General features: G+C 40.2%; 1 protein-coding gene across 1 annotated transcript in view; it reads left to right on the forward strand.

Annotated features, from left to right (window-relative positions):
- Nucleotides 1-16,914, forward strand: part of LOC132402341 (calcium-activated chloride channel regulator 1-like) — a 44,385-nt gene extending 27,471 nt beyond the window's left edge. The window contains exons 7-14 of the mRNA XM_059985219.1: nt 4,093-4,317; nt 4,415-4,592; nt 7,703-7,809; nt 7,901-8,122; nt 8,215-8,485; nt 9,444-9,611; nt 12,439-12,675; nt 16,385-16,914. Coding sequence (XP_059841202.1) covers nt 4,093-4,317; nt 4,415-4,592; nt 7,703-7,809; nt 7,901-8,122; nt 8,215-8,485; nt 9,444-9,611; nt 12,439-12,675; nt 16,385-16,914 — 1,938 coding nt within the window. The remainder of the gene's footprint in view (nt 1-4,092; nt 4,318-4,414; nt 4,593-7,702; nt 7,810-7,900; nt 8,123-8,214; nt 8,486-9,443; nt 9,612-12,438; nt 12,676-16,384) is intronic.
- The last annotated feature ends 9,946 nt before the right edge of the window (nt 16,915-26,860 follow it).

The raw sequence follows: 26,860 nt of genomic DNA on the forward strand, positions 1-26,860 counted from the left end.
GGAAGGAAATGGATCCATCAGGCAGATGCAGAATGGATTCAGCAAAGGCAGGTCCTGTTTGACAAACTTATTGGAGTTCTTTGAGGATATAACAAGCGCATCGGATACAGGGGAACAGATAAACATTATTTACTTGGATTTCTAGAAGATATTGATTAAGGTGCAACATAAAAGACTTACCATAAGATAAGGATGCATAGAGTTAGGGGTGATGTATTAGCATGGATAGAGGATTGGTTAACTAATAGAAAGCAGAGAGTTGGGATATATGAGTGTTACTCTAGTGGGCAATCAGTGGTGAGCTGTGTGCTGCAGGATTGGTGCTAGGCCTACAATTGTTCACGATATACATTAACAATCTGGAAGAGGGGACCGACTGTAATGTATCTAACTTTGCTGATTATACTAAATTGAGTGGAAAAGCAAATTGTGCAGAAGATTCATAGAGTTTGCAGAGATATAGATAGGTTAAGTGAGTAGTCAAGGGTCTGGTAGATGGAGTACAACGTTGGTAAATGCGAGGTCATCCACTTTGGAAGGAAAAATAGAAGAGCAGATTATTATTTAAATAGTAGAAAATCACAGCATGCTGCCGTGCAGAGGGACTTGGGAGAGCTTGTGCATGAATCTCAAAAGGTTAGTTTGCAGGTGGTGCAGCAGGCTATCAAGAAGGCAAATGGAATGTTGGCCTTCATTGCTAGAGGGATTGAATTTAAGAGCAAGGAGGTTATGCTGCAACTGTACAGGGTACTGGTGAGGCCACAAGTGGAGCACTGCGTGCATTTCTGGTCTTACTTGAGGAAGGATATATTGGCTTTGGAGGTGGTGAGAGGAGGTTCACCAGGTTGATTTCTGAAATGAGGAGATCGGACTATGAGGAGAGATTGAGTCGCCTGGGACTGTACTCTCTGGAATTCTGAAGAATGGGAGGAGGTATTATAGAAACTTATAACATTATGAAAGGAATGGATAAGATGGAGGCAGGAAAGTAGTTTCCACTGATTGGTGAGACAAGAACTAGTGGACAGAGCCTCAAGATTCAGGAGAGTAGACTTAGAATCGAGCCGAGGAGGAACTGCTTTTCCCAGAGGGTGGTGAATCTGTGGAATTCTCTGCCCAATGAATCAGTGGAGGCTACCTCAGTAAATATATGTAGACAAGGTTGAATAGATTTTTGCATGGTAGGTGAATTAAGGGTTATGAGAAAAGGCAGGAGAGTGGAGATGAGTCCATGGTCAGATCAGCTATGATCTTATTAAATGTGGAGCAGGCTCAATGGGCCAGATAGCTTGCTCCTGCTGTTATTTCTTATGTTCTTACTTCTTCCTTTTTGGAAATCAAAGTGGATAGTAAAAGCTTTTTCAGGTATTATAAAAAATAAAGGAGAGATGACTCAATTGTTAAGGATGAGGTGATGGAGTACTTGATGACACAGGAGCAGATAGGACAAGGTCGGCATGGTTTCTTCAAGGGAAAATCTTGCCTGACGAACCTGTTGGAATTCTTTGAGGAGGTTACAAGTGGAATAGATAAAGAAGTGTGAGGTGGTTCATTTTGGTAGGTCAAATATGATGACAGAATATAGTAGTAATGGTAAGATTCTTGGCAGAGTGGAGGATCAGAGGGATCCTTGGGTCCAAGTCCACAGGACACTCAATGCTGCCGCGCAGGTTGACTCTGTGGTTAAGAAAGCATACGGTGCATTGTCCTTCATCAATCATGGGATTGAGTTTAGGAGCCAAGAGGTAATGTTGCAGCTATATATGACCCTGGCCAGACTCAACTTGGAGTACTGTGCTCAGTTCTGGTTGCCTCACTATAGGAAGGATGTAGAAACCATAGAAAGGGTGCAGAGGAGATTTACAAGGATGTTGCCTGGATTGGGGAGCATGCCTTATAAGAAAAGGGTGAGTGAACTTGGTCTTTTTTCCTTGAAGTGACGGAGGATGAGTGGTGACCTGATAGAAGTGTATAAGATGATGAGAGGCATTGATTGTGCCAATAGTCAGAGACTTTTTCCCAGAGCTGAAATGGCTCACACTAGAGGGCACAGTTTTAAGGTGCTTGGAAGTAGGTACAGGGGATATAAGTTTTTTACGCAGAGAGTGGTGAGTGTGTGGTATGGGCTGCCGGTGATGGTGGTGGAGGCAGAAGTGATAGGATCTTTTAAGAGACTCCTGGACAAGTACATGAAGATCAGAAAAATGGAGGGCTATGGGTAACCCTAGGAAATTTCTCAGGTAAGGACATGTTCAGCGCAGCTTTGTGGGCTGAAGTGCCTGTATTGTGTTGTAGGTTTCGTATGTTTCTAGGATGCAGTGGATGTTGTATATTTGGACTTTCAGAAGGCCTTTGACAAGGCGCCACACATGAGGCTGCTTAGCAATTTAAGTGCCCATGGTATTACAGGAAAGTTCTAAAGATGGTAGGTGGTGTTGATGAAACAGGTAGGCTGCAGAAGGACAAACAGATTAGGAGAATTGCCAAGAAAGTGGCAAAGAAATACAATGTTGGAAAATGCATGGTCATGTACTTTGATAGAAGAAATAAATGTGCAGATTATTTTTGAAATGGAGAGAAAATCCAAAAATCTGTTATGCAATGGGCCTTGGGAGTCCTTGTGTAGAAGAATCTAAAAGTTAACTTGTAGGTTGAGTCAGTGGTGGAAAAGGCAAATGCAATGTTAGAATTCATTTCAAAATGTCTAGAATACAAGAGCAGTAATGTGATGCTGAAGCTTTGTAAGGCACTGGTGAGGCCTCACCTTGAGTATTGTGAACAGTTTTTGGCTCCTTATCTAAGAAAAGATGTGCTAGCATTGAAGAGGGTTCTGAGGTTTACAAGGATGATTCAGGAAGTAAAAGGTTATCATATGAGGAATGTTTGATGGCTCTGGGTCGGTACTTGCCGGAATTTAGAAGGATGAGGGGAGATCTCATTGAAACCTTTCAAATTTTGAAAGGGTTAAAGATGGTAGATGTGGAAAGGATGATTGCCATGGTGAGAGAGTCTAGGACAAAAGAGTACAGCCTCTGGATAGAGGAGCATCCATTTAAACAGAGATGTGGAGAAATTTTTTTAGCCAGAGTGTGTTGAACTTGTTGAATTTATTTCCATAGGCAGCTGTAGAGGCCAGGTCATTTGGTGTATTTAAGGTTGAGGTTGATAGGTTCTTGATTGGACAAGATGTCAAAGGTTATGGGGAGAAGGCTGGGGAATGGGGCTGAGGAGAGGAGAAAAAGGATCAACCATGATTGAATGGTGAAACAGACTCAATGGGCCAAAAGGCCTAATTCTAAGTCTTGTTTTCTTATGGTCTTTGGGATGTATATATCCTGTGCCTTCTGAATTGCTCACAGAAATTCCAGATATTGCTGCTTTGCCATCATCCCTACCACTGTCCATTTCCAATCAATTCTGGTCAACTCCTCTCTCATGGCTCTGTCATTCCTTTTACTCAACTGTAATACTGATGCATTTGACTTTTGCTTCTATTCAAATTGCAGGGTGAATTCTATCACTTACCTTATGAGTTCCTTTACTTTATGCTCTCTATCCAATTCTGGTTCATATAACAATACTCAATCGGGAATAGCTGATCCCTAGTGGGCTCAAGCATGATTTGCTCTAAAAAGCCATTTCGCAGGAATTCCAGAAGTTCCCCTCTTAGAATCGCACACCAACCTGTTTTTCCCAATCTATCTGCATATTGAAATCCCAAATGACTATTGTAACATTGCCCCTTTGGCACTTATTTTCTATCTCACGTTGTAATTCGTAGACTCCATCCTTACTACTGTCTGGGGGTCTGTATACAACTCCATCAGGGTCTTTGTACCCTTGCAGCTCCTTGGCTCTACCCACAACACCTTCTGATCCTAAGTCACTTCTTTTTAATGATTTGATTTCATTTTTTACCAATGGAGCAACACCACCTTCTCTTCTCCACTTTACTTACACTTAGATCCACAATGGAATTCATAGAACTTTATTGAAATTATATTGAAAGGCTCATTTGATTAGTTTCTGAGATACATAGCATTGAAGAATAGAGTGAATTTCTAATCTGGTTTATCTTCTTTATGAAAATAGGCAAACCGAATTCCCAGGCTCAGACAGGCAGTTTCGATATTCCTGATGCAGATCATTGAATTAGGATCCCAGGTTGGCATTGTTACTTTTGACAGCACTGCAATTATTAGAACATATCTGAGACCAATTGAAGGCGACAATGTGAGAAAGGAGCTTATAAACTTCCTGCCTACATCAGCAGGTGGTGGAACAAATATCTGTAATGGGGTTCAGTCTGGTTTTCAGGTAAGCACGATGCAATTTTCAAGAATTATTTTCTATAATTATAATTTCCTCTGTTTCCCCCCCTCACCCCCGTTGATGAAAACTGATTGTTCTTCAGGTGCTTCGTGGAGACGATGGTGCCACAAATGGTGATGAACTGGTTGTGGTGGCTGCTGGTGAGGACTCTACTATAAGCCAATGCTTTAGAGATGTGGAACAAAGTGGAGCTATTATCCACACCATTGCATTAGGTCCAAGTGCAGCTGCGGAACTGGAGAAATTATCCCTTATGACAGGCAAGGAATACACATTTAAATGGATTGATGATGACATTTGGGCTTGTGGATCGGACTCTGATTGGGCAAGATGATATTCGGTCAATGTTTTAAGGAATTTTGGAACAGAGTCTGGGTACCATTTAGGCACACATAAGTTTGTGGTGTTCAAAATGATTCAATCAACTTGTCTTAGAACATAGAACACACAGCACAATACTGGCACTTTTGTCCATGTTGTTTCACTGATGTTTTAACGTACTCTAAGATCAATCTAACCATTCCCTTCTATACAGCCCTGCAGTTTTTCTATCAGCCATGCTCCTCTCTAAGAGTTTCTTAAATACCCTTAATGTTTCTGCCTCTGCCACCACCCTTGGAGGGGTGTTTCCTGCACCCATCACTCCCTGTGTAAAAGACTTGCCTCTAACGTTCCCCTATACTTTCCTCTAATTACATGTGTGTACATAAGGTTGAGCCACAGGAGACTGCTGGTGCTGGAATCTGGAGCAACACACTCGATGCTGGAGCAACTCAGCAGGTCAAGTAGCATCTATTGAGGGAAATGGGCAGATAAAGTTTCAGGAGAAGACTCTTCATCTGGACTGAGCAAGCAGAGGGGAGATAGTCTGTTAAAGATGGTGGGAAGGGGTGGTGTAAGAGCTGGCAAATGATGTTCCTCTATTAATTCTCCTCTTCATTTTCACACACACATGTGAGTCCTCACCTCCTCCAGTAACAGGGTAAGACCAAATACAACTTAGAGGGATAGGATCCCATATTCCACCTGAATAGTCCACACACAATACATTGGCATGAACATTAAATTTTCTAACTTTCAGTAAACTCCGCCCTCTCCCTTTTCTTCCTCCTCCTGATCTACCTAGTTCTTGCTGTACTCACCCCAGTCCATATCACCATATTTCTTTTATGTGCTCCACCTACAGTACCTCAAAGTTCAAAGAAAATTCACAGCGGAAGTACATATATGTCATCCTATATTAACCTGAGATTCATTTACTTGTGGGCATTCATAGTAAATACATAGAATCAAAACTGCACACAACAAACAATGAATGTACAAAAGACAACAAATTGTGCAAAATAAAAAAAGAAACAGGATAATAATAAAAAATGAATAAGCAATAAATATTGAGAACACTAGTTGTTGAGTCCTTAGGTTGTGGAATCAGTCCAGTGTTGAGTGAGTTATCTGCTCTGGTTCAGGAGCCTGATGGTTGTAGGGGTAAATAACTGTTCCTGAACCTGGTGGTGTGGGACCTGAGGCTCTTTTGTTTCCTATCTGCTGGTAGCAGAAAGAAGAGAGCATGGCCTGGATAGTGGGGGTCCTTGATGATGGATGCTGCTTTCCTGCATCCACCTTGTGGATGTGCTCAATGGTTGGGAGGGCTCGCTGTGAAACGGAGTCCCCTGTTTCTCCATTATTAGGGGGAGAGAGAGAGAGAGCCTGTGGTATGTCGAATGCTGGGTGAACAATTTTGTCTTTGGGGTAGCTGTAAGTCAGTGTCTTTGCTGTTGTTCTGCTCATGCTTGAGTGCTCAGTGGTGGGTGTCAATGTGTTTTTTGCCGGTGGGGGGGAGGGGGAATCATTGCTTGCTGCTGATTACATGAGGGAGGGGGGACATCGGGGTTCTAACATTTAATTGTCGTTCATTCTTTGGGTCACTCCTCTGTTTTCATGGATGGTTGCAAAGAAAAAACATTTCAGGATCTATATTGTATACATTTCTCTGACATTAAATGTACCTTTGAAACCTTTGAAACATATAGTAGACTGGGCTGTATCCACTATTTCTTGTAAGCTTTTCCATTCAAGGGGATTGATGTTTCCATTCCAAGGATAGATGCAACCAGGTAGTACACTTTCCACCACGCATCTATAAAAATTTGTCACAGTTTGAGATGACATGTCAACTTCTAAGAAAGTACATCCACACACTCCTCCCACTGGTTCCCCTCCCATTTGCCTACCACTGCTCTCTGGATTCTGTGCTCCATCTTTCTCTCCTGTTAGATTCCATCACCTGTGTAAATGACATCTATCTCCTCCCGGCTCATGTCACTACTTCCACTCTGCTATCCTCTATCTGTCTATTACCTCTTTACACTTGGATCCACCTATCATTTGCCAGCTCATGTTGCACCCCTTGCATTCACCTCTTCATACTGAATATTTCCTCTATCTTTTAATCCCAATAAAGGGTCTGTACTTGAAATGCCAACTGTTCACTTCCCTCCATAAAATGTTGCCTGTCTCACTGAGTTTCTCCAGTATCTTGTGTGTTACTTTCTGTATACTTAAGGTATTCAGGGAAAGAGCTGTTGATAAGAAATGGACATAGAACACTACAGTACAGTACTGGTCCTTTAGCCCATGATGTTTTGTCAAACTTTTAACTTACTGTAAGATCAATTAAACCCTTCCTTCCTCCATAGCCCTCTATTTTACTATTATTCATGTGCCTATTGAGGATTTTCTTAAGTGCCTCTGATGTATCTACCTCCATCTCCCTGTGCATGGCGACCCAAGCACCCACCACTGTTGGTGTAAAGAACTTGCCTCTGACACCCCATTATATAAATGATTTTATCTGACATGTTGTCATGAGCTGGAAGCAGATTTTGTGATTATGTGACCAATGCACTTCACAAAAATCCAAGTACAACCTGGTCTATTTTAGTGCAGAGACAGAGATTCATCCTGCTACAGATGAATTCCTGCCCCTGCCTTACGGAGGTGTAAATAATCATGAGGGGCAAAGATACAGTGAATGCGCAGTCTTGTTTTTCCAAGGAAAAGGGAATCAAGTGCTAGAGGGCATAGGTTTAAGGAGAGAGGACAGAGACCTAAAGGTGCAACTTCTTCACACAGAAGATGGTGTGCAAATGCAAAGAGCTGCCCAAAGACATGGTTGAGGTAGATACACGAACAACATTTAAGACATTTGTGCAGATAATGATAGAAAAAGTTTAGGGGTTTATGGACCAAATTGTTGCCTCATTAGTCTTATATTCAACAGTATAACTTAAATTTTGAGCAAAGATTTCCCCTTTTTAGGGATTACTGACCTCTATATTAATTCTACAATTACTTATTCTTCAATTATCAGGTGGTTTGAGCTTTTCGGCCACAGATAATCTGGATGAAAATGGTTTAATTGATGCTTTCACTGGATTAGTATCAGGAAATGGCAACATTAGTCAACAGTCAATCCAGGTTTGTTTTGTTTAGAACAACTTTTCAGTACTTTACTGGTTGAAAATGAAATACCTCATCAGTTTAAATTTTTTTCCTGTTTGGTTTACAGGTTGAAAGTTCTGCAAAGAGCATTGACGTGAATAGTTGGTTCAATGGCACAGTTTACATTGATAAAACCATTGGGAATGATACTTCCTTTGTAATCACATGGCAGTATGTTGTACCATCTGTCTTTGTACAAGACCCTCATGGAAAGATTTACAAAAATGTAAACTTTGAGATGGACCAGTCTTTATATACAGGGAGGCTTGCCATTCCTGGCACAGCAGAGGTATGGCTCTTATTGGATTTTGTGTCTATCTTTTTCATTGTTACTTTTGGTCTCCTTTGTTTCAAATTAAAATGGCTTAACTTTTCTATCAGATTGGAGAGTGGACCTATGCAATGCAGAATAAGGCTGCCAGAGTTGACATTTTCGTCATCACAGTGACATCCCGTGCAGCACATGAGAAAGTTCCCCCTGTCACTGTCAACGGACACATCAATCAAGATACATCAACATATCCATCCCCTCTGGTCATTTTTGCAGAAGTCAGTCATGGTTTCTTACCCGTCCTTTATGCAAATGTGAAAGCCACGGTGGAACGGGCAGACGGCAGTTCTGTCAGCATCGATCTTCTGGATGATGGCGCAGGTAAGTGCATATGAGCAAAAGAGAAGGATGTAATTACAAAGCATTATTCACGTTCCATTCAGAGAGTGACAGAATACAATAGGTCCTGAATTACAATTGAACTATAGACTATCTTTATTAGAAAACATGTTTTCTTTCTCAACTGTATTCTCCAGCCTTCTCCCTGTAATCTTGAACACATTGGCTAATCAAAAACTTGTCAGCTTCTGCTTTGAATATACCAGATGAACTGGCCTCCACTGCCTTTTGGGTTAATGAATTTCACAGATGGATCAGAATTGAAAAAGCCCCTTGGAGGAGTCACGGTACATCTTCTAGAAGACAACACAGCAAGTCCAGTTGTCTTGACTTACTACTGATTGATATACAATGACCTCGATAATTGAGAACATTCATGGACACATTGATATATTAGCTATTTGACACGCTAAGTAATAGTATCAATCTGATCTCCAAGATTCCTTGAACTAAATAACCGAGCTGGTATTGTCTGATACAGGCACAATTAACCCAAACCTATTGTCTTACACTGTGTTTCTTGAGCAGCCAACTCCATGCTGTGTGTCAGCAGCCTGTGGCCTATAGACAGTGTTGTTTGTTTGCAAAGCTGTCCTTTTAACTTCAGATTGATTATTGCTTGTAATTTACATTAAGAACTGAAGACTGGTTCTTGTTTATGACAAGAAGCTGAGCAAAGAGTATTAATTGGGAGCTTAACTTATTCAAAAAGAACTCTTAGACCTTTGGAAGAGTCAACTGTTGTGTTAGAAAGCTGAACTTTGCTAAAAGCTGAACTGGGCCCTGAGTAGTGAATATCCATTACAGTCTGACATATAGCTATTTATTCCATTTATTACTTCTCTTTACAATTAAAGGAGTTTGTTATAAAGGAAGTTAATAGTTCATAAGTTTCTATGCATGCCTTAATTTAAACCTTTATATGTCTTTTTATTTTTAGACCCCGATTTAGTTAGAGATGATGGTGTTTATTCACGATATTTTATTAATTTTGGTGGAAATGGACAATACAGCCTTAAAATATCTGTTCAAGGAAAAGATGGGATCACAAGATTTGCAGCCAGGCGGCAAGGCCATGCTCTATCCATTCCAGGATATGTGCAAAATGGTAATGTGTTAATGGATAAATGTTAAGTACTTGGTGCATGGAGCTTTGAAAAATAGAGAGCTATGAGTCACCCTAGGTAATTTCTAAAGGAAGTACATGTTCAGCATAGCATTGTGGGCCAAAGGGCCTGTATTGTGCTGTAGGATCTATTTTTTTCTATGTTTTCTACTATGTTTAATAGTATAACACCGTCTGCTTTCACCATTTCCTCAGCCCAGGTGCCATTGAAGTTCTCATTCTTGCCATTCCTAGTCCTAGACTTGACAACTCCAATGAACTCAGAACAACCTCCTGTCATTCATTTTCTTTGAAACTCAACTCCTCCAATACTCTGTTGTCCACTGTCCTCACTACTTGATATCAATACCTTGAAGCTAAACCTTTGCTAATATTCTTTGAAAATCTTTTGGTGGGCTATTGTTATTAAGCACTGTACACTTTCTGGTGAATTTGTTGTCATAGTTCTGTTGGTAGTGAGTTCAGCATGATGATGAGGAATCAGTGATATGTTTACAAGTTAGTTCCTAACTCTCTGAATCAGGAGACAGAGTGGGCATGAACCATACCATACATTGAGAGTGCACTAGTTCATTTGTTCTGCAGTTCAGTGTTAACCTAATTTAAGTCCTCAATCCCCAATGTGAAAATGTAGGCTTGACATTGAAATTGTAAACATAAAACAATATAACTCAATAAATCAGAATCAAAATCAGGTTTATTATCACCAGTATGTGTTGTGGAATTTGTTAGCTTAGCAGCAGTTCAATGCAATACATAATATAGAAGAAAATAACAATAATAAATAAGCAAATCAATTACAGTATATGCATATTGAATAGATTAAAAATTGTACAATAAATAGAAAAAATACATATTTAAAAAGTGAGGTAATGTTCACTTGTTCAATGCCCATTTAGGAATCAGATAGCAGAGGGGAAGCTGTTCCTGAAACACTGAGTTTGTGTCTTCAGGCTTCTGTACCTCCTACCTGATGGTAACAGTGAGAAAAGGGCCTGCCCTGGGTGCTGGGGGTCCTTAATAATGGACGCTGCCTTTCTGAGACACCGCTCCTTGAAGATGTCCTGGGTACTTTGTAGGCTAGTACCCAAGATGGAGCCGACTAAATTTACACCCTTCTGCAGCTTCTTTCAGTCCCGTGCAGTAGCCCACCCCCCCACACTAGACAGTGATGTAGCCTGTCAGAATTAGTTTTATTATCACTGGCAAATGTCATAAAAATTCGTTGTTTTGCAGAAGCAGTATATTTCAATACACAATAAACTATAAATTGTAATATATGTAAATAGTTAAATAAGTAGAGAAAAAAGGGGAAATAAAAAAGTAGTGAGGTATTGTTCACAGATTCATTATCCATTCAGAAATCTGATGGTGGAGAGGAAGAAACTGTTCCTGAAATTTGAAATGTTTGCCTTCAGGCTCCTGAACCTCCCTGCTGGAAATGATGAGAAGAAGGCCTGGCCTGGGTAAAGGGGATCCTCAATGATGGATGCTGCCTGTGTAATTATGTGTACATAATAACGAACTTCAGCTTCCGATGGGCAATGCGAGGTGTTCACCTGGAACTGAAAGTTATGATGATGACCTGGTTGCGCACGTGCACAGGGTTGAGCAGTGGTTCAGTAATAAGATGCTCTACCGTAAACCTAGCCACATTTATCTTTATTAAAAACAAACATAACACCAGCTTTTTGAGGCATCACTTTTTGAAGGTGTCCTGGATGCTGGGGAGGCAAGAGCCCATGATGGAGTTGGCAAAGTTTACAATTTTCTGCAGCTTTTTCTGACCCTGAGTAATGGCCTCTCCATTTCAGACAGTGATGCAACCAGTTAGAATGCTCTCCATTGTACAGGCCCATTAGCATAGTAGTTATGTAATGCTTTTACAATTCCAGCTGTAAGATCTGGTTTCAGTTCCTGCCACTGTCCATAATAAGTTTGTACATTCTTCCTGTGACCATGTGGATTTCCTCCAGGTGCTCTGGTTTCCTCCCATATTCCAAGGAGATATGGTTTGGGTTAGTTAATGGTATGCTATGTTGACGCCAGAAGAGTGGCAATGCTTCTAAGCTGTCTAGCATAATAATCACTGATTTGATTTGATGCATAAGATGTATTTTGATGTACAGTACATGTGACAAAGCTTATCTATCTAAATGCCTCTAAAACATTGCATTATCTTTTCTTCCACCACTTCCCCTGGTCGAGCATTCCAGATACCTTCCACTCGTGTTGTAAAAAGAAACCTGCCCTGTATATCTCCTTTTAACTTTCCTCCTTAAGTCTGTGTAAAATGGGAGGAGACTGGCCTGCAGCCTTTGGGATATTAGTACCCAGGACACCTTCAGGGAGCGGTGTCTCAGAAAAGCATGCGTCCATTATTAAGGACCCCCAGCACCCAGGGCATGCCCTTTTCTCACTGTTATCATCAGGCAGGAGGTGCAGAAGCCTGAAGGCACACACTCAGTGACTCAGGAGCAGCTTCTTCCCCTCTGTTATCTGATTCCTAAATCAACATTGAACCCTTGGACACTACCTCACTTTGTTTAATATACAATATTTCTGTTTTTTGCCTGATTTTTAATCTATTCAATATACATATACTGTAATTTATTTATTTATTATTATTATTAATTATTTTATTCTATATTATGTATTGCATTGAGCTGCTGTTGCTAAGTTAACAAATTTCACGTCACATGCCGGTTATAATAAACCTGATTCAGATCAATCTGTATTGTATATTCAGAGCCCCTTATTAAAATATATTGATTTTTTTTCTGAAATACTTTATTTGGTTTCCTTTTAGACTCCATTCAACAAAGTCTGCTGAAGACACTGCCTGTTAATGACAATCCTCAGACAAACTTTCGAAGTTTCAAGAGAGTCAAGTCAGCTGGCACGTTTATTGTAAGTCAGGTTCCTCCAGGACCTCCTCATGATGTGTTTCCCCCTAATAAAATCATGGATCTTAAAGCAACGATAGTTGAAGATAAAATACAACTGAACTGGACAGCACCAGGCGATGATCTTGATCAAGGATCTGGTAATTCTAATTATATTCTCATGTATAAACAGTATGGGATTTAATTTCCGAGGACCCTCATTAAATAGTTATCACCAATAATTATCTTGTGTGATCAATTCCATATCTGGAGAGGCCTCTTATCTGTACATTTGCAGGTTTAATTTACATTGAAGAAAAATTTAGGTCAGTCCATGAATGGGATTGGTATGGAGGACAATGATCTAAGTGCAGGGATAAGGCAGTCTAATAATTTGGCACAGATTAGATAGACCGAAGGGCTTGCTTCTGTACTGAATTAATTTATCATTTTAAAAATGCACCATTTAACATCTGTTAATATTTCTAATTTAATCTCTACTCTTCAACTGAATTGCTAGAAGTAGGGCACAATGCAAATAAACTTTCTAACTTTAATTCAAAGTTCAACGTAAATTGGCTTTAAGTCCAGTTGTGAAAGTGTTTCAGAGACCAACAGCAACTCCAGGCCGGAATTTTACATGCTGCTGCTGAAACCCCAAACTCCGCTTCCCCCACCCCATCACTCTGCAATCCCGTGTCTCTCAGGTCCCACTGCTAGCACTTGGGTCCTCAGAGACTCCATCTTCCTCTCACCACACCTTCCCTGAACGCTCCAACCCTCCCGTCTCCTCAGATACTACCAATCCCCTTCCCCCACTCTGATCCCCGCTCTCATCCATGTCAGGTCTTCACCATCCCCTCTGATCTTTTACTCTCTGTGGTAGAATGTTCTGTCTTCAGTAAGGACCTCACCTTTGCCCCCTGTGCCCACACCTCAGTGAGTTCTGCACCCATCAAGATACTGAGCTCTTCTTCCATTTCCGTGCCTACTTCTTTGGCAAAGACCCTGCACTCTGCACCAATGACCCCTTTTCCTGCCTTCAACCCTCCTCCTCTTCCTAGGTACCCTGCCCTGGTCTTCTGTCTTTTCATTACAAACTGCTGACAAGACATCAGGCTTCTCGAATTCACCACTCTTCTTTCCTACTCTAACTTTACTCCTTCCAAACGCACTATTCTCCACTTTCTCTGCACTAATCCTAACCTCAGCATCAAACGTGTAGATAAGGAGGGTGCTGTAGTAGTCTTGTGGACTGACATCTACCTTGCTGAAATCCAGTGAGAACTGTCAGACACCTCCCCTTACTTACCCTTCAAACAGGATCCCACTAAGGAGCACCAGGCCATCGCCTCCCACACCATCACTGACTTTATTAATTCTGGGGATCTCTATTTACTGCCACCAACCTCACAGTTTCCTTACCCAACACTTCCCATTTTTACCTCCTACCCTAGATCCACAAACCTGCCTGTCCAATAGACCCATTGTTTCTGCTTGTTCCTGCTGTACTGAAATTGTATCTGCACACCTTATTCAGTTTTATCTCCCTTAGTCCTGTTCCCTCCTACCTACATTCTTGACATTTTGCACACTCTTGATCTTTCCAATGATTTAAAGTTCTCTGGCCTCGATTGTCTTATTTTCACTATGGACATCCGGTCCCTATACACCATTCCCCCATCAGGAAGGCCTTAAGGCTCTCCATTTCCTTCTGGACACCAGTTCCAACCAGTTCCCCTCCACCACCACTCTCCCCTGTCTGGTGGAGCCGATTCTCACTCTCAATAATTTTTCCTTAAGCTCCTCCCATTTCCTTCAGACAAAAGGTGTAGCCATGGGAAGTAGTGTGGGTCCCAGCTATGACTGCCTTCTTCTCCGTCTATGTGGAACAGTCTATGTTCCAAGCCTACACTGGTATCACTCCCCAACTTTTCCTGCACTACATCGAGCGCATTGGTTTGGCTTCCTGCACCCATGCTGAGCTCATCGACTTCATCAACTTTACCTCCAACTTGCACCCTGCCCTCAAACTTACCTGGGCCATTCCCGACACCTCCCTCCCCTGTCTCAACCTCCGTCTCTATCTCTGGAGACAGGTTATCTACTGATGTCTATTATGAACCCACTGATTCTCACAGCTACATGGACTATACCTCTTCCCATGCTGTTACTTGTAAAAATGCCACCCTCTTCTCTCAGTACCTCTGTCACTATCACATCTATTCTCAGTGTGAGGCATTTCATTTAAGAACTAAGGAGATGTCCTCCTTTTTTAAAGAGAAGGGCATCTCTTCCTCCTCCTTCAACACTGCCCTAATCAGCATCTCTTGCATTTCGCTCACGTCTGCCCCACCCCATCCACCTGCCACCTCACCAGGGATAGGGTTCCTCTTGTTCTTACCTATCACTCCATCAGCCTCCATGTTCAGCACGTATTTCTTTATAATTTCCATCATCTCCAATGGGATCTCACCACTAAATACATCTTTCCCTCTCTCCCACTTTCTGCTTTCTGCAGGGAGATTGTGACTCCATTGTCCATTCATTCCTCCCCTCTGATCTCCTCCTGGCACTTATCCTTGTCAGCCCATGCCCTCCTGTACCTCCGTGATGTGGCCACATCTAGGCTGGAAGAGCAACCCCTTATATGCTGTCTGGGTAGCCTTCAACCTGATGGCATGAACATCATCGAATTCTCAAACTTTGGGTAACTGCCACCCAACTTCCCCTTCTCCAATCATCATTCCTGTTCCCCTCTCTCAACTTGTACCTTTATCTTTCCATCACACCCCTTGCCCCTCCCCTGGTGTTCCATTCCCCCTTTCCTTTCTTTCATGGTGTTCTGTTCTCTTCTATTAGATTCCCCTTTCTCCAGTCCTTTGACTTTCCAGCTCTTTACTTCACCACTCCTCTTCTCCTGGTTTCACCTATTACCTACCGCCTTGTACATTTTCCTCCACTTCCCCCAGCCCATCTCTTACTCTGATTTCACATCTTTTTTCTCCAATCCTGATGAAGAGTCTCAGTGAAAAACATCAACTCTTTATTCTGTTCCATAGATACCACCTGAGCTGACCTGCTGAGTACCTTCAGCATTTTGCAGTTTCCTTTCCCTTTTTAAACACAAGAGATTTTGCAGATACTGGAAATTTTGAGCAACACACACAAAATATTGGAGGAACTCAGCAAATCAGGAAGCATTTACGGAGGGGAGTAAACAATCCTGATGAAGGGTGTTGACCTGAAATGTCAACTGTTTATTCCCCTGTATTGATGCTACCCGAGTTTCTGAGCTACTCCCGTGTTTTGCATATTATTTCCCTTCTTGTCTTTTTCCAGAATGCTTAGAGGCTTTACTAACCTTAGTGAGGAAGTAAATTGCCTGAACAATGTGCCCACCAGTTGTGTACAAGCAGCTTCTGAAGGGAGCCGAAACGGTGCCATGAGGCCAATTGCTTCACCTGAGTGAGGTGCTTGTGCTTACACTTGCTGATTTTCCTTCGCCCTCTAACAAGGTCAAGGTCACCTACAAGAGTCGTTGCTAGGGGAGCATCAAAACCAATCAGGTTCACCATTGTTCCTCAGGGGAGGAAATCTGAACCTGTCTCTGCCCTCCTGATGTTACTTAAATGGATTCAAAAACTATTTTGGACATTGATGGCACAGTGCAATACAAAGGACATCAAACTTCTGGAGGTGTCCAATATATCAAAGAGAATATAGAAAACAAATCAAAAAAACTATAATGAAGGCAAACAAAATCTGAGTGAATGTGTTATTGGCATTGCTCTGTAATAGTAACAAAGTTTGAATTGGTGATCTTTTTACTGTTCATTAACTTTCATTCATCCCTTTTTCTTCATTTAGCTTCCTACTATGAAATACGGATGAGTAAAAACTTTACACAGCTGAAAAATGATTTTCAATCTGCTCATAAGGTCAATACCAATGGTTTGAATCCAAAGACTGCAAAATCGGAGGAATCGTTTATGATCTCTGAGAATATTGAACTGAACAATGGGACAGTACTCTACTTTGGAATTATTGCACACGATAAAGGAAACCATACTTCGGAGTTCTCAAATATAGCACAGGCTGCCTTGATTTTGCCTCCACCAATTCAATCTACTCCACCTACACCATCAAATCAGACACTGTCACTAACAACATCTTATTCAACTCATAAAACCACAACCACATCATGCTCACCTACCCAAACTAATAAATCTCTGGTGATTAACACTTCTGAAATTGTTCTAATAGCTGGTTGTATTCTAATTATTATGACCCTGATCATTGCCATCACTGTGTGTATTGTGGCCACCAGACGTCGTCAGAGAGTGTCACCCAGTTTGAACACTAATCAGCTTCAGCATATTAGAATTGATCATCCTTAATTTTACTCTAATTATTCTCAGAGAGTGACCAAAATCATTTAGATTTTTTATTACTTTGCAACATGTAAGTAATCAGTTTCTCAATGAATCCATATTTGACACTAAGAGCCTTAAAGCCAATGCACATTCAATAAAAGTCTGGACAAATGCCATTGAATATTTGTTTGTATATAAACATCATTTTTGGTTGTTCATATTTCATTCCAAATCTCTACCGTGTTTGGGATCAATTGGAGAAAGAAATTTTACAGCTAATGTTTACATGGCCTTATTTAAATTGTGTAGAATCTATTTATCTTTCAGTTCCCCTTGGAAGAGTTAGATTTAAGTTGTTACCTCCAGTTTTTGAGCCAGGATTTAATTTCTGATCTTTGGAAATTGCAAATAGGATAAGTGGAAACATAAAATCCTGCAGATACTGTAACCTGAGGCAAAACTCAACAGCTGGATAAACTCAGCGAGCCAAGCACCATTTGTGGTGAGAAAGGGATGGTTGACATTTTGTAAAAAGACCTGAAAATGTAGAGGGGGAGAAGGTGAGTGGGAGGGCTGAAGTAGGGGCTGGTGAGTGATAAAACAAACCAGGTGAGGAGGGAGATGATAAAAAATGGAAGCAGGAGGGGAAAGATCATGGCTCTGCAGGCTTCCAGTCAGAGAGTGAACTATCTACTCCCACTTTCTGGCTTCTCCCACAAAGCACACGTCAAATCTAATTTACTACTTTATCCTGAATGCTAAACAATTGAACCAGCCTCCCATGCAGGACTTTGTCAAAGAACTGGTGAAATAGACAATATCCACTGTCTTTCCTTCATAAACTTTCCTGGTAATTGCCTTGAAAAACTCTAAGATTGGTTAGATACAGCCTACCACCCACAAAGCCATGTTGACTATCCCTAATCAGGCATTTTCTATTGAAATACTTAAAATACTTATATACAGTATCTGGACTCCTACAATACCTTCCAATAATCTACCTAATACTGATGACAGACTCAACAACCAATAATTTCCCAGATTATTCTTAAAGCATTTCATGAATGACTGAGAAACATTAGCTATATTCCAGAGTCCAGCACCTCACCCATGGGTAAAGGTGTTTAAAATATCTCTGCCAGGCCCATGAAATTTCTGCACCAGTCTCCCACAAGGTCTAAGGGGAGTGTTGTGTGTGCTGCACTAAAATTTTAATATTCCACATATTTCACTGTCATTTAACATCTTCACAACAAATGCTGTATCACAGATGCCCATTCCATTGTTCTCTCTGAGAATTATATCCGATCCTACTGTGTAATGTGTAGAATTTCAAAAGGCAATTGTTTCTAAATTTTGGAACAATGTTTCAAATGTGTGTTGCATAAACAAGGGTAATTGGAACCAGCTTGTAGGATTTGCCTCAGAATCAAAATCTTATAAACCATGCTTTGTACATTCACATCCAAATCATTTATATAAATTACAAACAATAATCCTTCTGACACACCACTAGACTTAGCCCTCCAGACTGAAAAACAACCCTTGGCCCTCTGCTTGCAACCAATGAGCCAACTATGAATCTAATCTGCTATCCCCACCCAGGATCGCATGCATCCAAAATAGCCTGCCATCAGAGAGCTTGCGAAGGCCTTGCTAAAGTCTATATAAACAACATCCATTTCTCTACCCTCTTCTGCCCTCTTGGTTACCTTCTCAGAGAATTCCAAGGGATTTGTCAGAATGAATTCCCAAATACAAAGCTATGCTGACAGTCCCAAATCAGATCCATTCTGTCTAAATCAGCTCCAGCTCCCACTATTATGAGTGCAGATATATAATAGCTCCCATTATTAGATAACAAGATGATCACTAATGTATCCACTCTCTCGCGCTCTCTCTGGCCACTTTTTATAGACCCCTGGGGACACAGGCTACAGGGTCCAAAGAGTTTGTTTGATTTTAGTTCCTTAATTTCTCCAGTGTAATTCCATTCCATTCCATTTTTTACAGATTCTGCAGAGAGCTATTTGGTTACTCACTTTGCCACCTTATTGTTCTCTTGAAGGCATAGACATTCAGTTTTACTTTATTTCTGTGGAATAATTCCCCTACTATTCAAAAATCTATATAACCTTGTCTTAAATATACTTACTGAAGTCGCCTCCACAATTTCATTGGACAGAGAATTCCACAGAATCACCACTCTCTGGGAAAAGCAATTCCTCCTCACCTCTGTCCTAAATCTACTGCCCCGAATACTGAGGCTATGTCCTCTGGTTCTAGTTTCACCTACTAGTGGAAACTACTTTCCTGCTTCTACTTTATCTATTCCCTTCATAATTTTATACATTTCTATAAGATCTCCTCTCATTCTTCTGAATCTGAGTACAATCTCAGATGACTTGATCTCTCCTCGTGTCTAACCCCCACATTCTGGGAATCAACCTGGTAAAGCTCTGCACCACCTCCAAAGCCGGTATATCCTTCCTCAAGTAAGGAGACCAGAACTGCACACAGTGCTCTAGGTGTGGCCTCACCAATACCCTGTAGAGTTACAGTATAATTGCCCTGCTCTTAAATTCAGTCCCTCTAGCAATGAAGGCTAACATTTCATTTACTTTCTTGATAACCTGCCGCACCGGCAAACCGACATTCTGTACATTTCCAAGTCCCTCTGCACAACAGCATAGTGCTATTTTTTTTACTATTGAAATAATAATCTTCTCTTTCATTTTTCCTTCCAAAGTGGATGACCTCACATTTACCAACATTGTACTCCATCTGCCAGACCCTTGCCCACACACTTAACCTATCTATATCTCTCTTCAGACTCTCTGTATCTTCTGCACAACTTGCTTTTCTGCTCAATTTATTATCATCAGCAAACTGAAATACAGTACGCTTGGTCCCTTTTTCCAGTGGGTTAATGTATATCATGAAAATCTGCGGGCCCAGCACCGACCGTTGCAGCACACAACTCACCACTGATTGCCAACCTGAGTAACACTCATGTATCCCAACTCTCTGCTTTCATTTAGTTAACCAATCCTCTATCCATGTTAATACATTACCCCCAACTCTATACATCCTTATCTTTTAGTTAAGTCTTGTATGCGGCACCTTATTGAATGCCTCCTGGGAATCCCAGTAAATAGCATCTATCTGTTCCCCTCTATCCACTGCACTCATTATATGCTCAATGAACTCCAGTAAGTTTGTCAAACAGGACCTGCCTTTGCTGAATGCATGCTGCATCTGCCTGATGTACCTATTTCTTTCAATATGCCTCGCTATTTCTTCTTTAATGATAGCTTCAAGCATTTTCCCAATTACAGATGTTGAACTAACTGGCCTACAGTTACCCACCAATTTACTTACATCCTCTTTTGAAAGGTGATGTGATATTTGCTGTCTTCCAATCTGCTGGGACTTGTCCAGAGTACAGATTCCAGAGATACAATCTATCTTTTCCCTCTGTTTGAAATCTGTAGTCATTTTCTGGTGCTCCTCAAAATTTAGTATTCTGCTTAACACTTGTGTAAGAGCCTTTCAATTTAATGCCAGGTTTTCATCTTAAACTATCCCGGAACACATTCCTTTTTATTTGTGGAGTTCATGTTTTTCAACAAAGAGTGCGTTATTTGAATACTAGTTAAAATATCAGACAACCTAATTTCTTATTAATCCATTTTATTGCTGGGCTGAATTGGAAAGGTCAGGTACAGGTCGAATTGAGATGGCAGGGCTCAGCCTTGAGAGAGTATTGAAATAGCAGGGCCTGGGTCTAACGGTGAGAAATGACAAGAGGTTTGGACAATTTAAGCACCGGGCCAGATTGAAACGGTCAGGGTGTTGGGGCCAAAAGCCAGCAATGGGCCAGTTCAGCTTGCTGCACCTCAAGGTTTATTTGTCTCTGCAATGGCCTGCAACTAACAGGCTCCTGAATCAGCTGCAACGATGACTGCGATTGTGGCTGTGGATTCACTTTAGTAAATTTTGGTTCTGAATGTTATTTGTTTATTTTTATTGTTTGAACAATTTGTTTCTCCCCCTGGACATTGGGTGTTGAATGGCCTTTTTTTAAAATGGGTTCTATTGTGTTTCTTTGTTTTGTGGCTGCCTGGAAGGAGATGAATCTCAAAGTTGTATATAGTATACATACTTCGATAATAAATGGACTTGAAACTTAAAGCATTCTCTTTTACATTGCATTATTGCACAAAAGACAAACATAATTACCCTTTCAAGTCCAGTTCTTGTAACTTTTCAAAGACCTCCCAGAAAGCTCTATCTTTGTTGCTTGTCCATGACTGTTCAGCTTCAAAGTCTTCAACCACACATTTTGATTTACTTGAGTCATCCAAGTCTTCCTCAAATAGTTCATTTGATGTGTCCAGCTTTTAGGGAGAAATCTACCAAATTATTTTAGAGGTAACAGATGCAAATTTAATGTATTACCCCAAGTGACTTACAATATATTCATTATCTGTTATGCAATTTAGGTGCTTTTGAGGTGCTTTTTTTGCTCGGTGCACCTTCAGATTCAAGCCATTACATCATGCTTCATCAGGGACTGTTCTCCAATCAAAGGTTCAAGTGGAAAATGCAACTAATTAGCTACCACTACTTGTGGCAACATTAAACAAGAGTCTCATCAACCCACTTTTTAAATGAAAAAATATCAAAATATACTTGTTTCAAGTCTCCCATTACTCTGGCAATCTGCTGTCCACACTGATTCATTCCTTCATAAATATTGGCTTCCTCGTTAAAGCTTGTATTACTGGAATGGTAAAGTGTAGAGATCTTTTCTATTGTGCCTGGGATGGTTTTAAGATCTTGTGCTGGTCTCCGAATTTTAAAGTGATAAATGTTATATATATCATAACTAAAATTATGTTACCTAAACATTTCAAGCACTTGAATTTACTAGATTCTGCACCCTATTAAAATACACTCAAGGGCGCTAACAAAATATTCAAATTAAACAATGATATATTTTGCATATATTCAAATTATTCGTGTCAAGAATTCTTGAGTTAGAGATTAGGTTAGGTTAGCTTTATTTGTTACTTTGACACATACAGTGAAATGCATCATTTGCATCGAGGATGTTCTGGAGACAGCGTGGAAGTGTCACCACTCTTTCAGTGCCAACATGGCATATCCACAACTTACTAACACTAACCTGTATATCTTTGGAATGTGGGATGAAACTGGAACAGCTGGAGGAACCCCATGTGGTCCCTTTACAGGCAACAGAGGGAATTGAACCCTGATCTGTAAACACTGACGTTGTAAAGCATTCCGCTAACCACTATAGTACCATATCATCATATTATTTAAGGATACTAAATAGAAAAGATTTATCAACAAATCCATTCAGGAGTCATTTTTCTGCCCTTTGGTTTGATTGTGGGACACACTGATACTAAGGATGTCTACATTAAATAGCAATATTTAAGGCACAGCTAGATGAAAATGAACAGTATAAAAGGAAAGTTCAAAGTAAATTTTATTATCACCATATACAACCCTGAGATTCATTTTCTTGGTGAGCATATTCAACAAATCTATAGAATAGTTACTTTGCAGAATCAATGAAGGACTGTCCAACCAGAGTGTAGAAGACTACAAACTGTGCAAATGCAAATATAAATAAATAGCAATAAAATTCAAGAACATGAGATGAAGAGCCTTTGAAAGTGAGTTACATGGGGTTAAATAAAATGACAGAATGCTCAAGTGGGACATCAGCTTTTAATTTTGGGACTCAAATGATTTTTAGCTTCACTGTTAGAAATACTTTTTTTTCACATGATCAAATTGTTGCTTTCTCATCCATGTGTCTTCCCGTCCATGCTATAATTATGATCTAATTATAATTAATTAGGGGTTCCTCTGGGTGCTTCGGTTTCCTCTCATATTCCAAAGACATATGAGTTAGTAAATTGTCGGCAAGCTAAGGTGGTGACAAAAACATGGTTTCCTCAGCCTGTGCTGATTGTTGACACAAAAAGATGCATATCACTGTATGTTTTGATGTGGATGTGACAAACAAGACTAGTCTTTATTTTTGTCCTAGTTCTGCTCTTGGTCAATTGTACTCCAGCTTTCCTAATCTTAAGGGAAACTCACAGGCTATTAAACTGTGCTTGATATTCACTCTCCAGGGTTACGGGGCCTTTTCTGCCATGCTCAGCTTTCTGACATAAAATGATATTTGTAGAGATCAGTAAGTTAAACTTCTAACTAGTACTCTTTGTTCAGCTTATTGTCATAAACAGGAGCCAGTCTTCAGTCCTTAATGTAAATAGCAAGCCATAATCAGCCTGAAGTTAGAAAGAGAGCTTTTCAAACAACCAGTACAATCCATAGAACACAGAATGCTGGCCTAGAGCATTTGATTTCTGTGACAGATGATTTGTTTGTCTACAATTTGTTGGTATGTCTTTTTAGCTTATAGAAATTGTACCTGTGTATTGGAAATAATTTGTGTTTTAGAAATAGTTTGTAGTTTGGAAATCTTTTATCAGATACAAGATCTCTGAGTTTTAAATGTGTTTTAAGAATTTTGTCTTGATTTAAACATGTCAGTAAAATAAATGAAATGTGTTTAAACTACTCTGTTAGTAGGAAGTATCTCTCCTTGGTTGGGAGGGTGGACCCACTACTCGAATAGTGAGTATTGGGAGCTAAACACTGCACAGAGGATAAACAGGGAAGTCAACTACTCTTGGAAGAGAAGGTGGTTACAGAATAACCTCCCTTTAATGCGGATTCCACAGCTCCCTATATAGGATAGCCCTAAGATCCTCAAGTTTAGAACTTTGCAGTCAGCAAACCCAATACCATCTCAAGGCCTTTCTTGGTTAGTATAACTTCAAATGATTATTGGGAAGTTAAATAAAACAAGATTTGTAGCTTCTGCTTCATGAAAGTTTATGTGAAAAATACAATATAATTTATCAAATAGCATTCTTCTCAATTGAATGATAACTGTTTCATATATATTGGACTCTATAATCTGGTTTCAGACCCTTTAACCTATTGTGTCCATGCTGAGAATCAAACAAGCAATCTGTACTAATCCAATTTACCAGCACTTGATCCAGAACCTCTTTTGCCTTGGCAATCCATTGCCCCTTTTAATTACTTCCTAAAGGATAAGAAAGCATCTGCCTCTGCACTCTCAATTCCAACCAAACTTAGGATAAAATAAAATTCTTTTTCAAAGCACCTCCATCTTATTTAGTATTTGACATACAATACTGTTGCCTAGATTACCTATATGGTTTCAGATGGAGAGCCCTGATCTCAACATCACAGAGGCTGTCTCAGATTACCTGGAGAGACAGCAAGTTTGACAACCAAAGTCTGCAGAAGAACTGTGGCAAGTTCCCCAAGGTGCTTCAAACAGCCCACCAGCCAATTTTCTTATAAAATCACATAACAGAGTACCAAAGGGAATTGATACTGTTTTAAAGGTGGTCACACCAAATATTGATTTGATATATTTTTCTACTACTTACTTGTCTACAGTAAGTTTTTTGATATTTAGAAAGTTTTAATTTCATTATTTTTGAAAGCACCTTTGCTTTACAGAATATTTTTTACATGTGCCTAACGCTTTTGCACAGTACTATAAATTTGGAGCAAATTTGCGCAGGACTTACTAATTTAATGCACTGGAAACATCCCTGATGTTGTTAAAAATGTTGCAGAACAGATGTTTCTCTGACAGCAGCAGCGCAATTTAATGTGGTTTAGAAGTGAAGAAGGTGTCTGGCACGCTGAATCTGATCAGTCAGAGGCACTGAGTTTATGAGCTAGGACATTATATCAATATTGGTGGGATCACACTTGGAGTACTATGAACAATTTTGTTCAATCTGTATTCCAAAGTCATTAAACTGGAAAGAGGGTGGAAAAGATTTATGAGGATTCAAGTGCCTGAGTTATAGAGGGAGGTAATGCCAGTTAGGACTTTATTCCTTGGAATCTAGGAAGCTAAGAGGTGCATAAAATCATAAAGATTATAAAAAGTACATAGCCTTCTCCATTGGAAAAGAAACTAAATGGGCTTTGGCTTAAGGTGAGAGGTGAAGATTTGAAAGGATTTGAGGGGCAATTTTTTCATGCAGTGGTTGGTGTGTATGTGGAACAACCTGTCAGACAAAGCACTCATGGCAGGTACAGTAACAACATTGACAAATAGTTGGATAAGTACATGAACAGCAGGGGTTGAGAAGAATGTAGGCCAACAATGGGGTAAGATTGGTGGATACCATGGTTGGCATGGATGAATTCAGCTAGAGGATGTGCTTTAATACAATTAACCCAATTAGAACAGCACAGTCACCCTGAAAGATATATTTCCAATAACTTTTTGTTTTTATTTTCATAAAAATAGATATACAAGCTCTTTGTGCCTTTGCTTACAAGAATAATTTGATTTATTAACTTACTTCCTGTTTGCAATTTTGACTGCACGTAAAAGTTTTGGATTTGTGGCAATCATTAGTTTTCCTCTTCTGAGACTTCATCCATTATGCCGAATCAGCTGACAGCTTTCTTTTGGACACCTGTAATAACTGGGAGAAGGTGCAACCCTCAGTATGGAACCCAAGATAGGTATAGAGACACTATTGAGATTGGCAAGAAAGTCGAGAATAAGAGAGATTGTGGTCCAGAAGAATCAGAGCCAGGACTTGAAGGAGTGAAGGGGCCATTGGGAAGGGTGGCATTTCTGATGATGTATTCAACCAGGGATTCCTAACCTAAGTCTACAGACCCCCTTGCCTAATGGCATTGGCCGATGGCATAAAAAAGTTAGAGAACCCAAGGCACTCTATCTTCTGTAGAGTGGAAGTCAAAACTGTCTTGGTACTAACTTGAAGAAGAGGTAAAACATCTCTATTATTATATGTGCTTTATGTTTATCCTTCAATCTACATTACTAAAGTAAAGTACTGGGTCATCTTCAGCCAGGTATTTGTGTGAGATTCTCATTAAAGAAACTGACTACTGGGTCTCCTATACACTTAACAGTGACTGTACCCCTAAATAGCTGGTGGTAATGCTGTTGGGGTTGTCCTGGGAAGAAAATGAAAGGTACTGCACAACAGCAAGTATTCCTTTCTTCTTTATCCATATCTCCTTATCACTCACCCCCATTTAGTACTTTGGTAGTGTATCACAGCATATCTAAAACAATCAAGCACTATTTTGAGGCATTGATCATGTAGATAGTCAGAGGCTTTTCCCCAGGGTTGAAATGGCTAGCACGAGAGGGCATAGTTTTAAGGTGCTTGGAAGCAGGTACAGAGGAGATGTCAGGGGTAAGTTTTTTATGTAGAGAGTGGTGAATGCGTGGAATGGGCTGCCAGTGGCAGTGGTGGAGGCGGAAATGATAGGGTCTTTTAAGTGACTCCTGGATGGCTACATGGAGCTTAGAAAAGTAGAGGGCTATGGGTAAATCCTAGGTAGTTTAAGGTAGGGACATGTTTGACACAGCTTTGTGGGCCGAAGGGCCTGTATTGTGTTGTATGTTTTCTATGTTTCTACGTTTCTAAGCACCCGAGCTGGAATCATGGAACACTACAAGTATTTTTGCCCACGATGTTTTGCTGACAAACATTCAAACCATAATGTCCATGTCAGCTCTTGTTATGCCATCCTTATGCACAGTCAGTAAGTTATTTTGGTTTTAATTGATTATCCAATTCTCTTTTATATTTTGCTATTTAATCTGCTACTATCATTCCATTACAAATCGCCACAACATGCCATATACAAAATCTTCCATCATCCCCTTTCAGCTAAGACTTTCACCAAATAATTATCAGGTACCAATAACGTAAGTGATTGACATCATTTTTACCTACTTCAACAACAGAAGGCAGCAGCTTGAGTTTCTGAATATGAACACGAACAGGAGTAGCTTCATTTAGATAGACATTGACTG

Source organism: Hypanus sabinus, chromosome 11 (genome assembly GCF_030144855.1).
Source record: "Hypanus sabinus isolate sHypSab1 chromosome 11, sHypSab1.hap1, whole genome shotgun sequence".
Taxonomy (NCBI): domain Eukaryota; kingdom Metazoa; phylum Chordata; class Chondrichthyes; order Myliobatiformes; family Dasyatidae; genus Hypanus; species Hypanus sabinus.